The sequence below is a fragment of the Eretmochelys imbricata genome, chromosome 17 (assembly GCF_965152235.1).
Source record: "Eretmochelys imbricata isolate rEreImb1 chromosome 17, rEreImb1.hap1, whole genome shotgun sequence".
In the NCBI taxonomy this organism is placed as follows: Eukaryota; Metazoa; Chordata; order Testudines; family Cheloniidae; genus Eretmochelys; species Eretmochelys imbricata.
In genome coordinates this window covers 860,947-875,165 of record NC_135588.1, presented here as the reverse complement: position 1 = coordinate 875,165, position 14,219 = coordinate 860,947, and the positions used below count along the sequence as shown (strand labels likewise).

Genomic DNA, 14,219 nt, shown 5'->3' with positions numbered 1-14,219 from the left:
GTGGTTCCGTCTCAGCAAGACCCCCGGAGTGTGAAGCAGAAGGGAAGGAGAGCCGCTCGTGGTGCACCTATGGGGACAACACATTCTGAAGAACCCTAGTTCCCGTATACAGAACATCTCCTTTGTTTTTAGGTAGTTGTCCCTACGGGTGCACCACTTCATGTGACTCCTGAGCCATGCCCACACTACGGCGGTGGGTCCTGAGGAGTAGGGTCTAATCCTGATTGGAGGACAGCATCTGCTCTGGGAAGATGGATGATAGCACAGCGCTTGGAAAGGTGTGAATAGATGTTCAGCTGCAGCCTTACAGATGTCCAAAATGGTTCTTAAGTACAGCCTTATGTGGCCCACGCCCTGGTAGTGTGAGCTGTAACCCCCGGAGCAGGATGTGATCAGGACATGGCATAACAGAATACAATCCAAGACCCCTTTAGATAGTGTAAGTCAGAAAAGTGAGTTAGCAAGCTATCTAAGGGACACTGTGAGGCTCTGTCTCAGGCCCCAGGCAGCTGAAAAGGAACTGGAGTGATGGCACGTCTACCCTTCCCTATATCCTCAGACTGACACATGAGGCTGTGTAGGGCATAGACTTGGACACTGCTGCTGAGAATCTCCAAAGGCACACGGACACCCAGGTGCACCCGAAGAGGAGCACCCATAAGGACAACTACTTGGAGAAGAATAATCCTTCTTCTGGTGGGGCCTGGTGGATTTGAAGATGGCAAGTGCTCTTCTAGCTTCTGTCACAGAGGAGCTGTAAAGAGGAAGTATATTACACCCACAAAAAGAAAAGGAGGATGTGTGGCACCTTAGAGACTAACCAATTTATTTGAGCATAAGCTTTCGTGAGCTACAGCTCACTTCATCGGATGCATCCATTTTTTCATGCTTTGTGTGTATAAAAAGATCTTCTATACTTTCCACAGGATGCATCCAATGAAGTGAGCTGTAGCTCACGAAAGCTTATGCTCAGATACATTGGTTAGTCTCTAAGGTGCCACAAGTCCTCCTTTTCTTTTTGTGAATACAGACTAACACGGCTGCTACTCTGAAACCTGTCATTACACCCACAGTTTAGCAATGCTGTCCACACCCATCCAGCTATCGGCTCTGTCCAGCTCTCATGGCTCATCTATCAGACAGCTACGCCCGTGTCTCTCTCCCATGGAGGCAAACCATGAACTGGGTCTCTGATACTAGCCTGTGTAACGCTCTCTGTAGTGGGTCATGTCTTTTGGGTATTGCTCAACCCTGACATTAAACTTGATGAGAGGTGGCCAAGTTGTTGTCAAACCATTACAGACATGAAAGGCCGCAAGGCTGCTCCAGAGAGCAAGTTGGGATTTTCTCCCTCCCCTAACAGTCCTGCTCTTAAACTCAACCTCCAAGTGTCAAATCGAGCAACTGAAATCTAGTTGCATCTGCTACTAAGTTATTTGCAGTAAAAATGTGGAGGCCTTGATTCTGTCTAAACCCACTGCACCAGCTCCCCAAACCACCTTTCAGTAACAGTGAATTTGCACTCGGCTAGGTCAGCTAACGCCTGGCCGTGGACTGAGGTAGCGACTTAGATACCCAAGGGCAGGGGTGGCCAACCTGTGGCTCCGTACAGGCACCGACTCTGGGGCTGGAGCTACAGGTGCTAACTTTCCAATGTGCCGGGGGGTGCTCACTGCTCAACCCCTGGCTCTGCCACAGGCCCTGCCCCCACTCCACCCCTTCCCGCCTCCTCCTCTGAGCCTGCAGTGCCCTCACTCACCCCCGCCCCAGCCTCCTGCATTCCATGGAACGGCTGATCGGGAGGGAAGGGGAGGTGCTGATCGGCGGGGCTGCTGGTGGGTGGGAGGCTTTGGGAAACAGGAGAGGGGGTACTGATGGGGGGCTTTTACTGTGGCTCTTTGACAATGTACATTGGTAAATTCTGGCTCCTTCTCAGGCTCAGGTTGGCCACCCCTGCCCAAGGGGATCATGAAGAGGATGAAGGCTTTAGGGGTTTTGTATCCTCTCCTCCCTGGGAACATTAGCTTTCCCTCCAGCACAAACCTCATGACGACACAAGCAAGCTCTTGCCTAAAGCACTGGTTTTCAATCTGTGGTCCATGGACCCCTGGGGGACCGCAGACTATGCCTAAGATTTCCAAAGGAGTCCGCATCTCCATTCAGAATTTTTTAGTAATCCACAAATGAAAAAAAGGTTGAAAACCAGTGGTCTAAAGCCTGAATCATTCCTGCTCTCTTATGGGCCAATCCAAGACCCAGTCAAACCAGCGGGAGGGATTTCATCTGCTAGAATGAGTTGAATCAGGCTCTAGAAGTATTTTTCAGAGGAAGGAAAATCCTTAGAATCTTCAAATCACTTCCCTAAATAAAGGCCCTTCATGGAGAGGAAGGTAGGGGTTACCCAGACAAGATACAGCACCATGCACAAAGGCACTGGAAGGACTGCAAAAGTGGGGAGAGCAACTCAGAATGCCACTCATGCACATTTGATCTGGCCATCCGTCCCCCACACAGTCATCCCAGGAGAGAAGGAGCTCCAACTTTATTTTTCCATCAGGGCTTTAAGCCATAACTTACACAGTGGAGCTAATTTTGCTTCCCAAAGAGTTCTTAAAAATATCATGGATTCTATTAAACTGGAACCCAACTTTCTCTGTTTCCGAGTGGCTGGGAATTCAATACCAAAGGGTAGAGGCAGGCCAGAGGAGGGGAGGGATTTGTGCCTTGTCTCTGCCACAGCTGAGGCTGAATTATCATTTGCTTGTAGCTACTTATGGTCCGTGACAGGACTCGCTTGTTTCTGCACTGGGATTCTGCCACCTATTCCTGCCCTAAAAAGCAGCCCATCTAAAAGAAAAATGACTCAATAAAAAGTGTATTACCGTGTCCGTATGCACATCAGCTATTACTTGAATCACCATGGACATCAGAGAAAGTACAAATTTGACTGATTGAGCCCCCCCTTCCCAAGGCACTTCTGCAGTCTCAGCATAATGCTAACATAGAAATACATAATAAAAGCCTCGGGTTTGGTTTTGTTTTTACCTGGGTGCAATTAAGAGACAGGTGCACAGACCCCTATTTAGCAGCAGAAGGTGGTCAGGCCTGGAGCGTCCTGCCTTCCTTGTTCTCTCCTGTGTTGGGAAAGTGTCTTTTTCCCCAACTTGTCTCTGCACAAAGGGACCAAGAAATGACTGCTTCTCTGCTGTGCTCCTGGAAGAGGGCTGCTTGAGACAGGAGCACAGGGGTCTCTTGGTCAGAGGAGATATGGTTCTAGGGCCGTATTTCCCCTAGAGTACAGCCTGGTGGCCCACCCTCCCTTTGGTTTTACTAGAGCTGCAGCGAGAATCTGGCTTTTTCAGAGTCGGTGTCTTTACGTAGCACATGCTTTTGTTACCATCTGACAGCTCTTGGCTGAGTGGCCTTTGTGATTTAGCCATGTGTTTATCCCAGCTCGTGGCCCAGCCCAGCATGAGTTTCCATGGAAAACTTCCATCGAAAACAAGGAGAAAGGGAGCTGAAGCAAGAGTGACTCAGACACAACTGGAAGATTCTGTGGGTTAAATGTGGGAGGAGGAGATATTTTATTTGAGACCATGTGTCTTTGCTCCTTGCCAAATGCAGACAACAGGGGCAGGGAATGACCTCGTCTCTCCACACCTGCCTGCCTGCAGTGATTCAACATGACTCCCCTCTGCAACATACACTCCTTCCTTCCTGTCCACATCCCCCTTTACGTTTCCTCTCTGCCCCCTCTGCTCAACACTTTTCTCCCCACTCTGCATGCATTTTCTCCTGTCTGCCCCCTTCCGGGCTGAGGAAATGGTTCCAAATACATTCCAGGCATACAGACAAGCTTGGACTCAGGGGTTTGAGTTGCGTAACTGTCTGTGAAACATGTTGATGATTTCCATTTGTACCATCACCCCAGTCTCATGCGTCAGTCTCATCACGTTGTCAGACACTTACTAGAAGCACTCTCATTTATAAGGAAAGGCAAAGAGAGCTGAGTAAGAAGCTCGGCTTGTGGTTCTGGGTTTCATATCTGCAGTGCCTGGAAACCCCTGGCTCTGTTCAGTATGCACCCCATTGCAGGGGTCTGGGCTGAATGGCTTTGGCAGATACAGAATTAGCGGGATCAGGAATGGATCTAGACTGGGGACAGTTCATGTTGAAATGGAGAAGGGGTGGGATTGGCTGGAAGTTGTGCCACCGCTGAGAAGGGGGAATAGAGTTAGATAGGTGGAGCTGATGAGGAATGTGGAAGGACACGTGGGGTTTGGAAGGGGATGGGGGAGGTTTCACTGGTTCGGACATTAGTCTCTTCTCTTCAAGCCAAAGTTCTAACTGCCCTACCTATTTCCCCTTCAATACTTTTGACTAGTGGGAGGAGAAGTTTGCAGACCTTTAAATAGGCTCAGTTCAGCTGAGGGGGCAGAGAGAGACTGCTCCCAACAGCAAAAGTGGGGCTTGAAATGACAGCTCTGTTAACGGTAAGAGGCATGCTCAAGCCCTTCTCCTACGCAGAGCCACCATACTGAAGGAGAAGAGAGAAGCAGAGCTTTCACCTATTGCCTGCTGGTCCCATGATAAACAGGGGCACGGCTGTGAAGAAGCTCCCACCTTCAGAGACCTAGCTGCTACAAGCTATTGCAGGGAACAGGGCCGCACAACAGAGAACCTTACACTAGTCACTGGTATCATTACACCAGGGCCATTAAGAAGTAAATACAAGCAGCCAAGAGACCAGAGCCATCCAAACCGCTCTGAAAGTCAAACTGTAAAGGACAGCGTGTGAAATATCATTGTCTGGAATCCGTTAGCATTAGTAGTTGAGTCATTCCTTACTGCAACTCAGCTCAGCGAGTCCATTGCACAACTTGCTGGCCCACCCTCTTCCTCCTCAGAGAATAATGCCAACAGGCCTCCTCAGGGAATGCTGTGCTCGTGACAGCAGTACAGTCCTGCAGTCACAGGCTGTGACTGGGCACGCTTCTCCCACACCTCTGCCTCACTGCCACGTCCCAATGCTGCCACGGACAGCCCCTCTCTAGAAGCCAGGGGAGCTCAGTAGCTATGGCTCATTCAATCCCTGGACTTTCTACCAACAGACAACTAGCGCCAACAGTGGGAGTGATTTTTGGGATAGATCTTCCTCTATTTCTTTTCCAGTCGCACTCCCCAAAGCTGTTCTGTGCTCCCCTCATACCCAGGCCTTTCCAGAGTGATACTCAAACTCAGGGTTTGAGTCTGAGCCGCAGAGCAGCCCGCATGCATGGAGATGGGTCTTTAATATCAGTTTTGTATTGCTGCCCACAGATGGACACACAGCAAGGTAATACCTACTTTACATCAGACAGAGTTTTGAAGTTGTATTGTCTAGTTAGTTAAAGGGAGCAGGACTCGGGTTCCATTTTCAATTCTGCAATGACTCACTGTGTGTCCCTGGGCAAGTCACTTCCCTCTTCTAGTCTGCCGTTAGTGGCACTGACCTTTTGTAAAGCGTTGTGTTATCCTCACATAAAGGGCCAGGTCTGTAAAGGTGTTCAGGCACCTGCAGATAGGCACTTTTGAAAAACCTGCGTAGTACTTAACTCCATGGGAGTTGTAGTGCTTTAAAAAATCCTACTAGGTGCTTAATTGCATCTTCATATGCCCGAATACCTTTACAAACCAGCCCGATTTATATTTTTGAAGGGAAGCAGGTACCAGAGACCTAAGAGGCATGTACAGATCCTTACCACACACAGCTTTGGTTCAGTTCTGTTCAGGGTACAAGTGAAAGTTGGTATGGTGCTTTCTTCCTGGTCCCCCTTGCTCCACCCTGACAAGAGCTGTAGGATAAGGGGCTGCAGGTGAGAGTTGATGTGCACTAGCCTGTGCTATTTAGCACAGGGCTAAAGATAAAGAGGCATGTCAAGCTCTGTTGTGTCTGTCTGGAGAACCCAGTAGAGGCAGGAGGCAGTTGCTACACTGCAGCTTGGGGGAAGGAGTTCCTCCCTTATTGATTAATCCATGAAAATTGCTGCAGACACTCGTAGCCAGAGTGTGAAAAATTACATCTTTGAAATAATTGACTCAAACTTGGTTTCTGCAAAGTGCTTGTCCAGCTGCACCCCTTTCATATTAAGAACAGCTCAGCGGAACGAGGAACACCAAAACAAAGAGCATCTAACTGTTCTCGTCTCACTCTGAAATACGGGCTTCCCAAGAGTTTGAGCCCCCCCTTAGAGCAGAGCTACTTCTGCTGTGAGTGCAGCACTCCCTGCGTCCCATCTCAAAAGCCTTTAGAAAGCTGAACCTGACTCGGAAGGAACATGGGGAAGTTGTGGCAGCTTGTCTGCCTGGGGTGGAGAAGGGCAGGTCTCCCTTTCACTGAATCCTCTCTGCTGGCACCTGGGCGACACCCTCCTACGCAGTGGCTCAACGCTTGCAACACATTCACAGCCGAGTTATGTGTGCGCAGAACCCACTGCTGGTATAGATTCAGACCTGATCTTGAGCTGGGAAAACCATGGCCCTCTGCTGGCTGAAGCCAGACCTGCCACTGTATTGTCACCATCCTCTATCAGACAGAATCATACCTGCAAATGCTGGTTCTCTCACCTCCCTTGCTTGGCTCACCCATAGGATGTGTCTTGGTACTATGGAGATCATGGAGAATGACTTTTAGCTCAAGCAATTTTGGAAGTGGCCATCTCACAGTCTGTTCCTTATAGTCACAGGGGTGTGATTTATCCATTTACTACAGTGACTGAACTGTGGCCACCAGTCAGGGTGGATAGTTTTAAATCCTACAATTAGCACAGCTACCACGAGAGGGCAAAATGCTCCTGTCACAGCAACCCAAGGCACTTTAGCATAGATCTGCCTACCACCCTGATAGTTGCAGGACTCTTTCTACCCTCACCTAGATCTACAAATACATTAGCAGTACTGTGCGGTCTTCAAGGATCATTCCTGGACAACATTATCATCTCCCCCTTACAGCAACAACTGGGATTTCTTCACCTGCCCTGCAGCTGCCAAGATACCACCTCTGATACCACAATACTGTCCTGTTAGTCTCTAGCACAGGGGTGGGCAAACTATGGCCCGCAGGCCGGATCCGGCCCCTCAGGGCTTTGGATCCAGCCTGCAACACTGCCACCTCTGTGCCGCCGCTCCCAGAAGCGGCTGGCACCACATCCTTGTTGCCCCTAGTGCGGGGGGCAGAGGGCTCCATGCGTTACACTCGCCTCCAGGCGCCGACCCCCGCAGCTCCCATTGGCCAGGAACAGGGAAGCGTGGCCCATGGGAGCTTCAGGGGAGGTACCTGGAGGCATGGCAAGAGCAGTGCGTGGAGCCCCCTGCCCCCAGGGGCCTTAGTGCCAGCTGCTTCCGGGAGCAGCACGGGGCCAGGCAGGCAGACAGGGAGCCTGCCCTAGCACTGGTGAGTGTTGCTGCCGCTCCAGGCAAGTAGCACCAGGCTGGAACCTGAACCTCTCCTGTACCCCACACCCCAAGTCCCTGTCCTGAGCCTCCTGCTGCACCCCAACCCCCTGCCCTGAGCCCCCTCATACACCTCACACTCCTCCTCTGCCCCAACCCCTTGCCCTGAGCCTCTTCCTGCACACCACACTCCCTCCCACTCCCCACACTCCCTACCACACCCCAACCCCCTGCTCCTGCATGCAATTTCCCCACCCAGATGTGGCCCTCAGGCCAAAAAGTTTGCCCACCCCTGACCTAGCAGAAGGTATGAATCTCCTCTGGGAACTGGGGCATCATCATCACTGTGAGGTATAACTGTGAAGTTCTCTCTTCTGTTGAGAGACACAGGTTGTGTTGTTCTGGAACAGGTGTTTTCAGAGAGAAACCTTTTAACAGAAGCTCTTGACTCAGACTCTTTTCAGGGAAGTATCCTTGGCCTCAGATACAGCAGACTCCACTTCAAGAGTGGCTAGTACAACCAGTGTGAGAAGCCCAGCAGGACCCCCAACCCTCCCCCCTCTTTTCCCCCCTGGAACTGTATGTTCCAGAAAAATGTCTAAGCCAAAGATCTGGCCTAGGTTTGGCAAGCAGGACTCTCACACTCCAAAGTTATTCCTTTGAGAAAATGCACTTGGTATGGGACAAACTGCAAGGAGTGAAATTAAATCTAGCTCCTCAGGGCCGGATGTGCACAAGAACTTCTTAGCTAAGAGGGGGAATGTACCAAATGCCTTGGCACCAGCAGAGGGGCAGATGGGATCTTTTCTAGAGCTAGAAAGTAGCAGCTTTGCACCAAGTTTGGCCAAGTAGCTGGTTTTCTTTGTGGGGACCACTATTGGGCATAAAGGCTGTGCAAGACCCCATTGCTCTGCACCAACCTCTCATTCTGTGTCTCAGAGCAGCCAGAGAAGTCTCCATAGAGACCACAAGAAAAACTACATCACAGACTTGTGTGGCCTTTCCATTACAAGGCTCCTCATGCTAGTGCTTTGATGCTCTACAAAATGAGATTGCAGAAAATGGGAAAGATGTAAAGAGCAAAGGCAGGGAGGGTTTAATATTCTCCTGAGTTATTTCTCCAAAGAAATTCTGTATCTGAAGTGAGGCAGCAAATGCCCCGTCCTTAGCCCATCCAAGTGGCAGGAGAACATAGAGACCTTTGGAGCCTACGCAGACACATGGATGACAGCTCAACTGGAGTTCCATTTATTATGGATTATATCACCAAATATGCATCTCCTGTGACCGAACTCCACCTGTCCTCACATCTTCTGTGCTATAAGACCCATGATAAGAGTTGTAGATTTTTAACACCAGAAATAGTCTGACCATTTAGTTTGTCCTCCAGCATAACACAAAACATTGAATTTCAACCAGTGATTCCCGCATCAAACCTGTAACTTCAAGAGTTTCATTTATAAAGCCATCTAGTATTGATTTAGATTCCATGTGCCAGAGAATCCGCCACAACCCGAGGTAAAATGGTCCAATGGTTGTTACTGTGTTAAAAATGTGCCTTATTTCTAACGTTCATTTGTCTGGCTTCAGCTTCTAATCACGGGATCTTATTATAATTTACCTGCTAGATTAAAGAGCCCTCTGCTAATCAGAAATCTTCTCCCCCAGTAGGTACTGGTGGACTGATCGCATCACCTCAACTTTCTCTTGGGTCATCTAAGTAAACAGTTTGTAAACAAGTAAACAGAGCTCCTTTACTCTCCTCCCTCCACGCCCAAGGGCAGGTCCCTCCTCTTCTATTTCAAAAACTTCGCCAGGAACTCAAGATAGGCTCTCTTCTGGGGCGCAGAGGCAGGAACGAAGTGTCCCCCTGGGTGGGTAAGGACTGCGGGATCAACGAAGCGGGCAGCCAGCTCTCTGCTCCGTGCTGGGGGGATGACCCGGTCCGCGTCGCCCAGGACGTGGAGCGAGGGCACGGCGATGGGCTCCTGGTCGCCGCTGCTCTCGAAGCCGGCGACCAGAACGGCGAACTGGAACGGGAACCGCGCGTCCCCGCGCTGCTTCAGGGCGCACACACGGGCCACCAGAGCCGCGCCCTGGCTGAAGCCCAGCAGCCCGTCGAAGGGCCCGTGGGCCGCGAAGGCCCCGGCCACGGCTTCCAGGGACTCCTCCAGCCCCTGGCAAGGGGCGGCTTCCTCGCGGGCCCCGAGCGCCCCCTCCCGAGGCCTGGGGAACCACCAGCAGCGGGGATCGGCGTCCTGCGGGGACGGAGAGCAGCGGGCGCCGGGGCCGCCCGGCCCGGGAACCCCGCAGCCGGCGAGCCGGTCCGCGGGCTCGGGCTCGGGCCCGGGCCCCGCCGGGTGGGGCGCGCTCACGGTCACCAGCTCCGCGCGGCCCCGCAGCGCTTTGCGCAGCGCCCCGGTCCGCGCGTGGAAGCTGCGCTGGTTCTGGCCGTAGCCATGGAGACCCAGCAGCCGCAGCGGCGGCTTCCCCCCAGACATGGCGGTCACCGAAACCGGATATCCGGCTTTCAAACAGGAAAATACGGCAGCCCCGCCTGCCGGAAACGCCTCTGCCCCTAGCTCGGGGCGGAACTAGCGTTGCCATGGAGCTGAATGCGGGTTTTCATTGGCCAGCGGGTGCTGAAGGGCGGAGCCGGGGGGGTCCCGCTGGGCTGTCAGGCCTGGGACAGGAGCCCCCAGCCCCGCCCCGCCCCCCGCCCCCTGCGCCAGGTCGAGGCCGAGCCCGCATTGTTCTCAGGGCCCCCACCCCGCCCCCGCTGCACCCCCTGGCTGGGGGCCCCGCCCCGCCCCGCCAAGGGGCCCCAGGACCGTGTTGGCGCGGCGGGCTCCCCCGGAGCAGTACAAGCCATGACCCCCCCGGCCTGTCAGCCCTGGGGCAGGGCCTAGCCCCGGGCGCCAGGCGGGGGAGAAGAGCCGTGGGGCAGGGGCAGGCTGGGGGCCGCGGGACCGGAGCGAGGGGGCCTGGCAACGCCCACGGCGGGGTAGCGGGGGGCCGCGGGACCGGAGCGAGGGGGCCTGGCAACGCCCACGGCGGGGTAGCGGGGGGCCGCGGGACTGGAGCGAAGGGGCCTGGCAACGCCCACGGCGGGGTAGCGGGGGGCTGTGGTCCAGAGCGAGGGGGACTGTCAAAGCCCACGGTGGGGCAGGCTGGGGGCCGCGGGACTGGAGCGAAGGGGCCTGGCAACGCCCACGGCGGGGTAGCGGGGGGCTGTGGTCTGGAGCGAGGGGGACTGGCAAAGCCCACGGCGGGGTAGCAGGGGGCCGCGGGACTGGAGCGAAGGGGCCTGGCAAAGCCCACGGCGGGGTAGCGGGGGGCTGTGGTCTGGAGCGAGGGGGCCTGGCAAAGCCCGTAGCGGGGGGCTGAGGGTCTGGAGCGAGGGGGCCTGGCAACGCCCACGGCGGGGTAGCGGGGGGCTGTGGTCCAGAGCGAGGGGGACTGGCAACGCCCACGGCGGGGTAGCGGGGGGCTGTCATCCGGAGCGAGGGGGACTGGCAACGCCCACGGCGGGGTAGCGGGGGGCCGCGGGACTGGAGCGAAGGGGCCTGGCAAAGCCCACGGCGGGGTAGCGGGGGGCTGTGGTCTGGAGCGAGGGGGCCTGGCAAAGCCCGTAGCGGGGGGCTGAGGGTCTGGAGCGAGGGGGCCTGGCAACGCCCATGGCGGGGTAGCGGGGGGCCGCGGGACCGGAGCGAAGGGGCCTGGCAAAGCCCACGGCGGGGTAGCGGGGGGCTGCGGGTGCGGAGCGAGGGGGACTGGCAACGCCCATGACGGGGTAGCGGGGGGCTGCGGGTCTGGAGCAAGGGGGACTGGCAAAGCCCATGACGGGGTAGCGGGGGGCCGCGGGACCGGAGCGAGGGGGCCTGGCAACGCCCATGACGGGGTAGCGGGGGGCTGTGGGTCTCGAGCAAGGGGGACTGGCAAAGCCCACGGAGGGGTAGCGGGGGGCTGCGGGTCTGGAGCGAGGGGGACTGGCAAAGCCCGTAGCGGGGGGCTGCGGGTCCGGAGTGAGGGGGACTGGCAAAGCCCATGGTGGGGTAGCGGGGGGCTGTGGATCCAGAGCGATGGGGCCTGGCAAAGCCCAGGGCGGGGTAGCGGGGGGCTGTGGGTCAGGACTGAGGGGCACCAGCAGAGCTGTGCAGAGGCCCATGGCGGGATAGCCAGGGGCTGTGGGTTCGTATAGAGGGGTAGCTACACAACTTTGACATCTGGATTCCCTACAGTAATTTTTTTTTTTGGAAGCCAGTATGTTTACAGGGCCTGCCCTGTCCCCCTCTTCTGTGAGCCCCTCTCCCTCCCTTGCCCCTGCACCATTTATCTCCCTCTGCTCCCCCGAGCAATGCCACTGGTGACAGAGCAAAGACAACCAAGCAAAAGAGGCAAGTTAACATCGGCTCTGGCAGAGACACAGGGCTTGTTTCTCTTCTCCTTTATGTCCATGTAATCAGGAGCAACGCTGGGCAGGCACTAGTAATAGCAGGTGAAGGCTGCTCTGTGAGTAGAACCAAGGCCCCGGGAGGAGAGTCCACATCTGCCCACATGTCCAAGGCCTCTGGGGCTGGAGGACACTTTATTTCCAAGTTTCAAAGAGGATTTTGCAAACTACGGAAGGTGAAACACAAACTGATAAAGAATCTGTCCCTCCGCTGCAACTGGCAAATTTATCAAGGTAACCACAGTGTGTAAGTCAGAGTTCACTGTCACCCCCAGACTGAGCCTTGATGTCTGTACACGGGGGCTGAGGCACCGAGGGGAACGGAGCAGTGTGTTGGCGTAAAATCAATCTTCCCCAGACAGCAGACGGGGTGCAATCGGAACCTCAGCACTGTTCCCAACTTTGTGCTTCTAAACATCCCCAGTTAGTGAGACTACGTCCGAAACCCAGCAGAGTTTAAGGGCCTTGGCATGCACCATTTCCACCTCTCTGTTGTACACACAGGGCATTTCAATGCAAATTAATCATGGTCTGGGCACAGCTGTTCCTCAATGGGGGGATCTCGGTTCAGTGCCCAGGGAACAGTCCCTATCACAGTAACCACTGCTACAGCTGGTCCTTTCAGGCAGCCTCCATGGAGACACTTCGGGCTGAATGGGCCAGCCACTGAGAGATGGTTTCCCAGGGCAGTGTGAGAGGGGCCCTGCCACTGCCTACTCTGGGTGCCAGTCAATCAATCTACAGGGCTGTTGAACTGGCCCCTTTCACCAGCTCTGAAGTCAGAGACAGCCCTTCCTGAGAGCAAAGCTGGGTGCGCTTTTTTCCAGGCTAGTAACTGCAGGGCTGTACCTGCCAATATCCCCATGGCTTGGGGGTTCAGGGGTGCTGTGGCTGCACTGGGGCCTTGTCTTGACAGCTGCAGTCGGTGCATTGCTTCCCCACACCAGCATCCACTGGTACCAAAGGTTCAGGCAGCTTCCTCTACGGCCGAGAGAGAGAGAGACCATTCAGAAGAGCATCCAACCCCAGGATTCTGCCAGTACCATCCTATCACCATGCCTGCTCCCTAGTCCCAGCTGCTGCCCTTGAAACACACCTGCCCCACTCCCCTTGTGGCCCCTATTAGGTTATCTTGGTCTCCTTTCCATCCCCTGCAGAAAGCTTAAGTACTGGAAGTCGTGTTCCCAGAGTGGATTTATGGGCACGCTAAGCCTCCCCTCTCATTTCCTAGGCAGATGACACCAATAAATGCTCCTGCATTGCCCTACGGTGAACAAGTGACAGGCTGTGACACAGCCCTTTGTGCTGCTTCTGCTTATCACACTCCAGACAGGCACTGAGCAGCTGCCACTTGTTACAGAAACAGCTACAATAACTCAGAGGAGTGCCTGCTCCCAGTCCCATATCTCAGCGGGAAGAGCCGATACAGATCAGAGAAGACTGCTGCTTCTCATAGCCACTCCAGTCCTGCTGGCCCCTCAAATCACTTCCCAGAAAGTCCTCTAGACACCAGCTCCTTGTGCTGGGGTATTGTGACATACCCAGCGAGAGTGGGGAGCCCTGGTCTGAGCCTAACCCTGAGAGCATCCAACTCTGCCACACATGGTGGGGAGCGGGAGCATTTACTAGTGGGGTGAGCTGGCTCAGCAATGACCCCAGAGGACTCTGCCAGGCCTGCTCCACCCCAGAGGGAGCTGACCTCTTGGGAAGCCACAGCAAGGAAAGCTGCTCAGCATCCCTGCCACAGACTCCCTCTGACACACACAGCCACAGCATGGGGCCAGCACTGGAATGGGCTTCGGATTTGGAGCTTGAGGCTGGAAGTCCTGGGTCCATTTGCCACATGACCTTAGGTGAAAGTCTGTGCCTCTTTCCAGGCCAATGGGGAGGGCAAGGGATGGGGGCAGATCCGGCTGCTGAGTGCTGGACCAGTGCCAAGCATTTCATTATCACCAGCCACTGGCTGGAGCCACTGGGTGGTGCTCTCCGCACACGTCGCAGCACAGGCTGAGGGGTGGCTTCCTTCGCCAACAGGAAAACCCGAAACCCAGAGAAGCAGGAATTAAACCTGTCCCAAGGGCTGGTATCTCACAGAATCATAGAATACCAGGGTTGGAAGGGACCTCAGGAGGTCATCTAGTCCAACCCCCTGCTCAAAGCAGGACCAATCCCCACTTTTTGCCCCAGATCCCTAAGTGGCCCCCTCAAGGATTGAACTCACCACCCTGGGTTTAGCAGGCCAATGCTCAAACCACTGAGCTATCCCAGGGTCTCGTTGCCCAGGGCTCTGGCACTGTCCCCTCCATCCCTAGGGAGTACTGGGGCACCACCTGGG

General features: G+C 54.8%; 2 protein-coding genes across 3 annotated transcripts in view; both read right to left on the bottom strand.

Annotated features, from left to right (window-relative positions):
* Positions 1-8,656: 8,656 nt before the first annotated feature.
* Positions 8,657-9,932, bottom strand: OVCA2 (OVCA2 serine hydrolase domain containing). The gene has a single exon (XM_077836487.1). It carries the CDS (start codon positions 9,930-9,932, stop codon positions 9,228-9,230), a length of 705 nt encoding a protein of 234 aa, XP_077692613.1. The 3' UTR covers positions 8,657-9,227.
* Positions 9,933-11,833: 1,901 nt separating this feature from the next.
* The window catches only part of DPH1 (diphthamide biosynthesis 1), a 60,797-nt gene continuing 58,411 nt past the window's right edge, over positions 11,834-14,219 (bottom strand). Inside the window, exons 12-13 of one of the 2 annotated variants that reach the window (XM_077836601.1) lie at positions 12,734-12,865; positions 11,834-12,051 (exon numbers count right to left, since the gene is read on the bottom strand). In XM_077836601.1, the coding sequence (XP_077692727.1) occupies positions 12,761-12,865 (105 nt within the window). In that variant the 3' untranslated portion in view covers positions 11,834-12,051; positions 12,734-12,760. Of the gene's footprint in view, positions 12,866-14,219 lie in introns of both variants that reach the window. The other variant, XM_077836600.1, reaches the window with a different exon arrangement.

Coding starts and splice junctions, on each gene's coding strand:
- OVCA2 (XM_077836487.1), bottom strand. CDS start 9,932: ATGTCTGGGGGGAAGCCGCCGCTGCGGCTGCTGGGTCTCCATGGCTAC.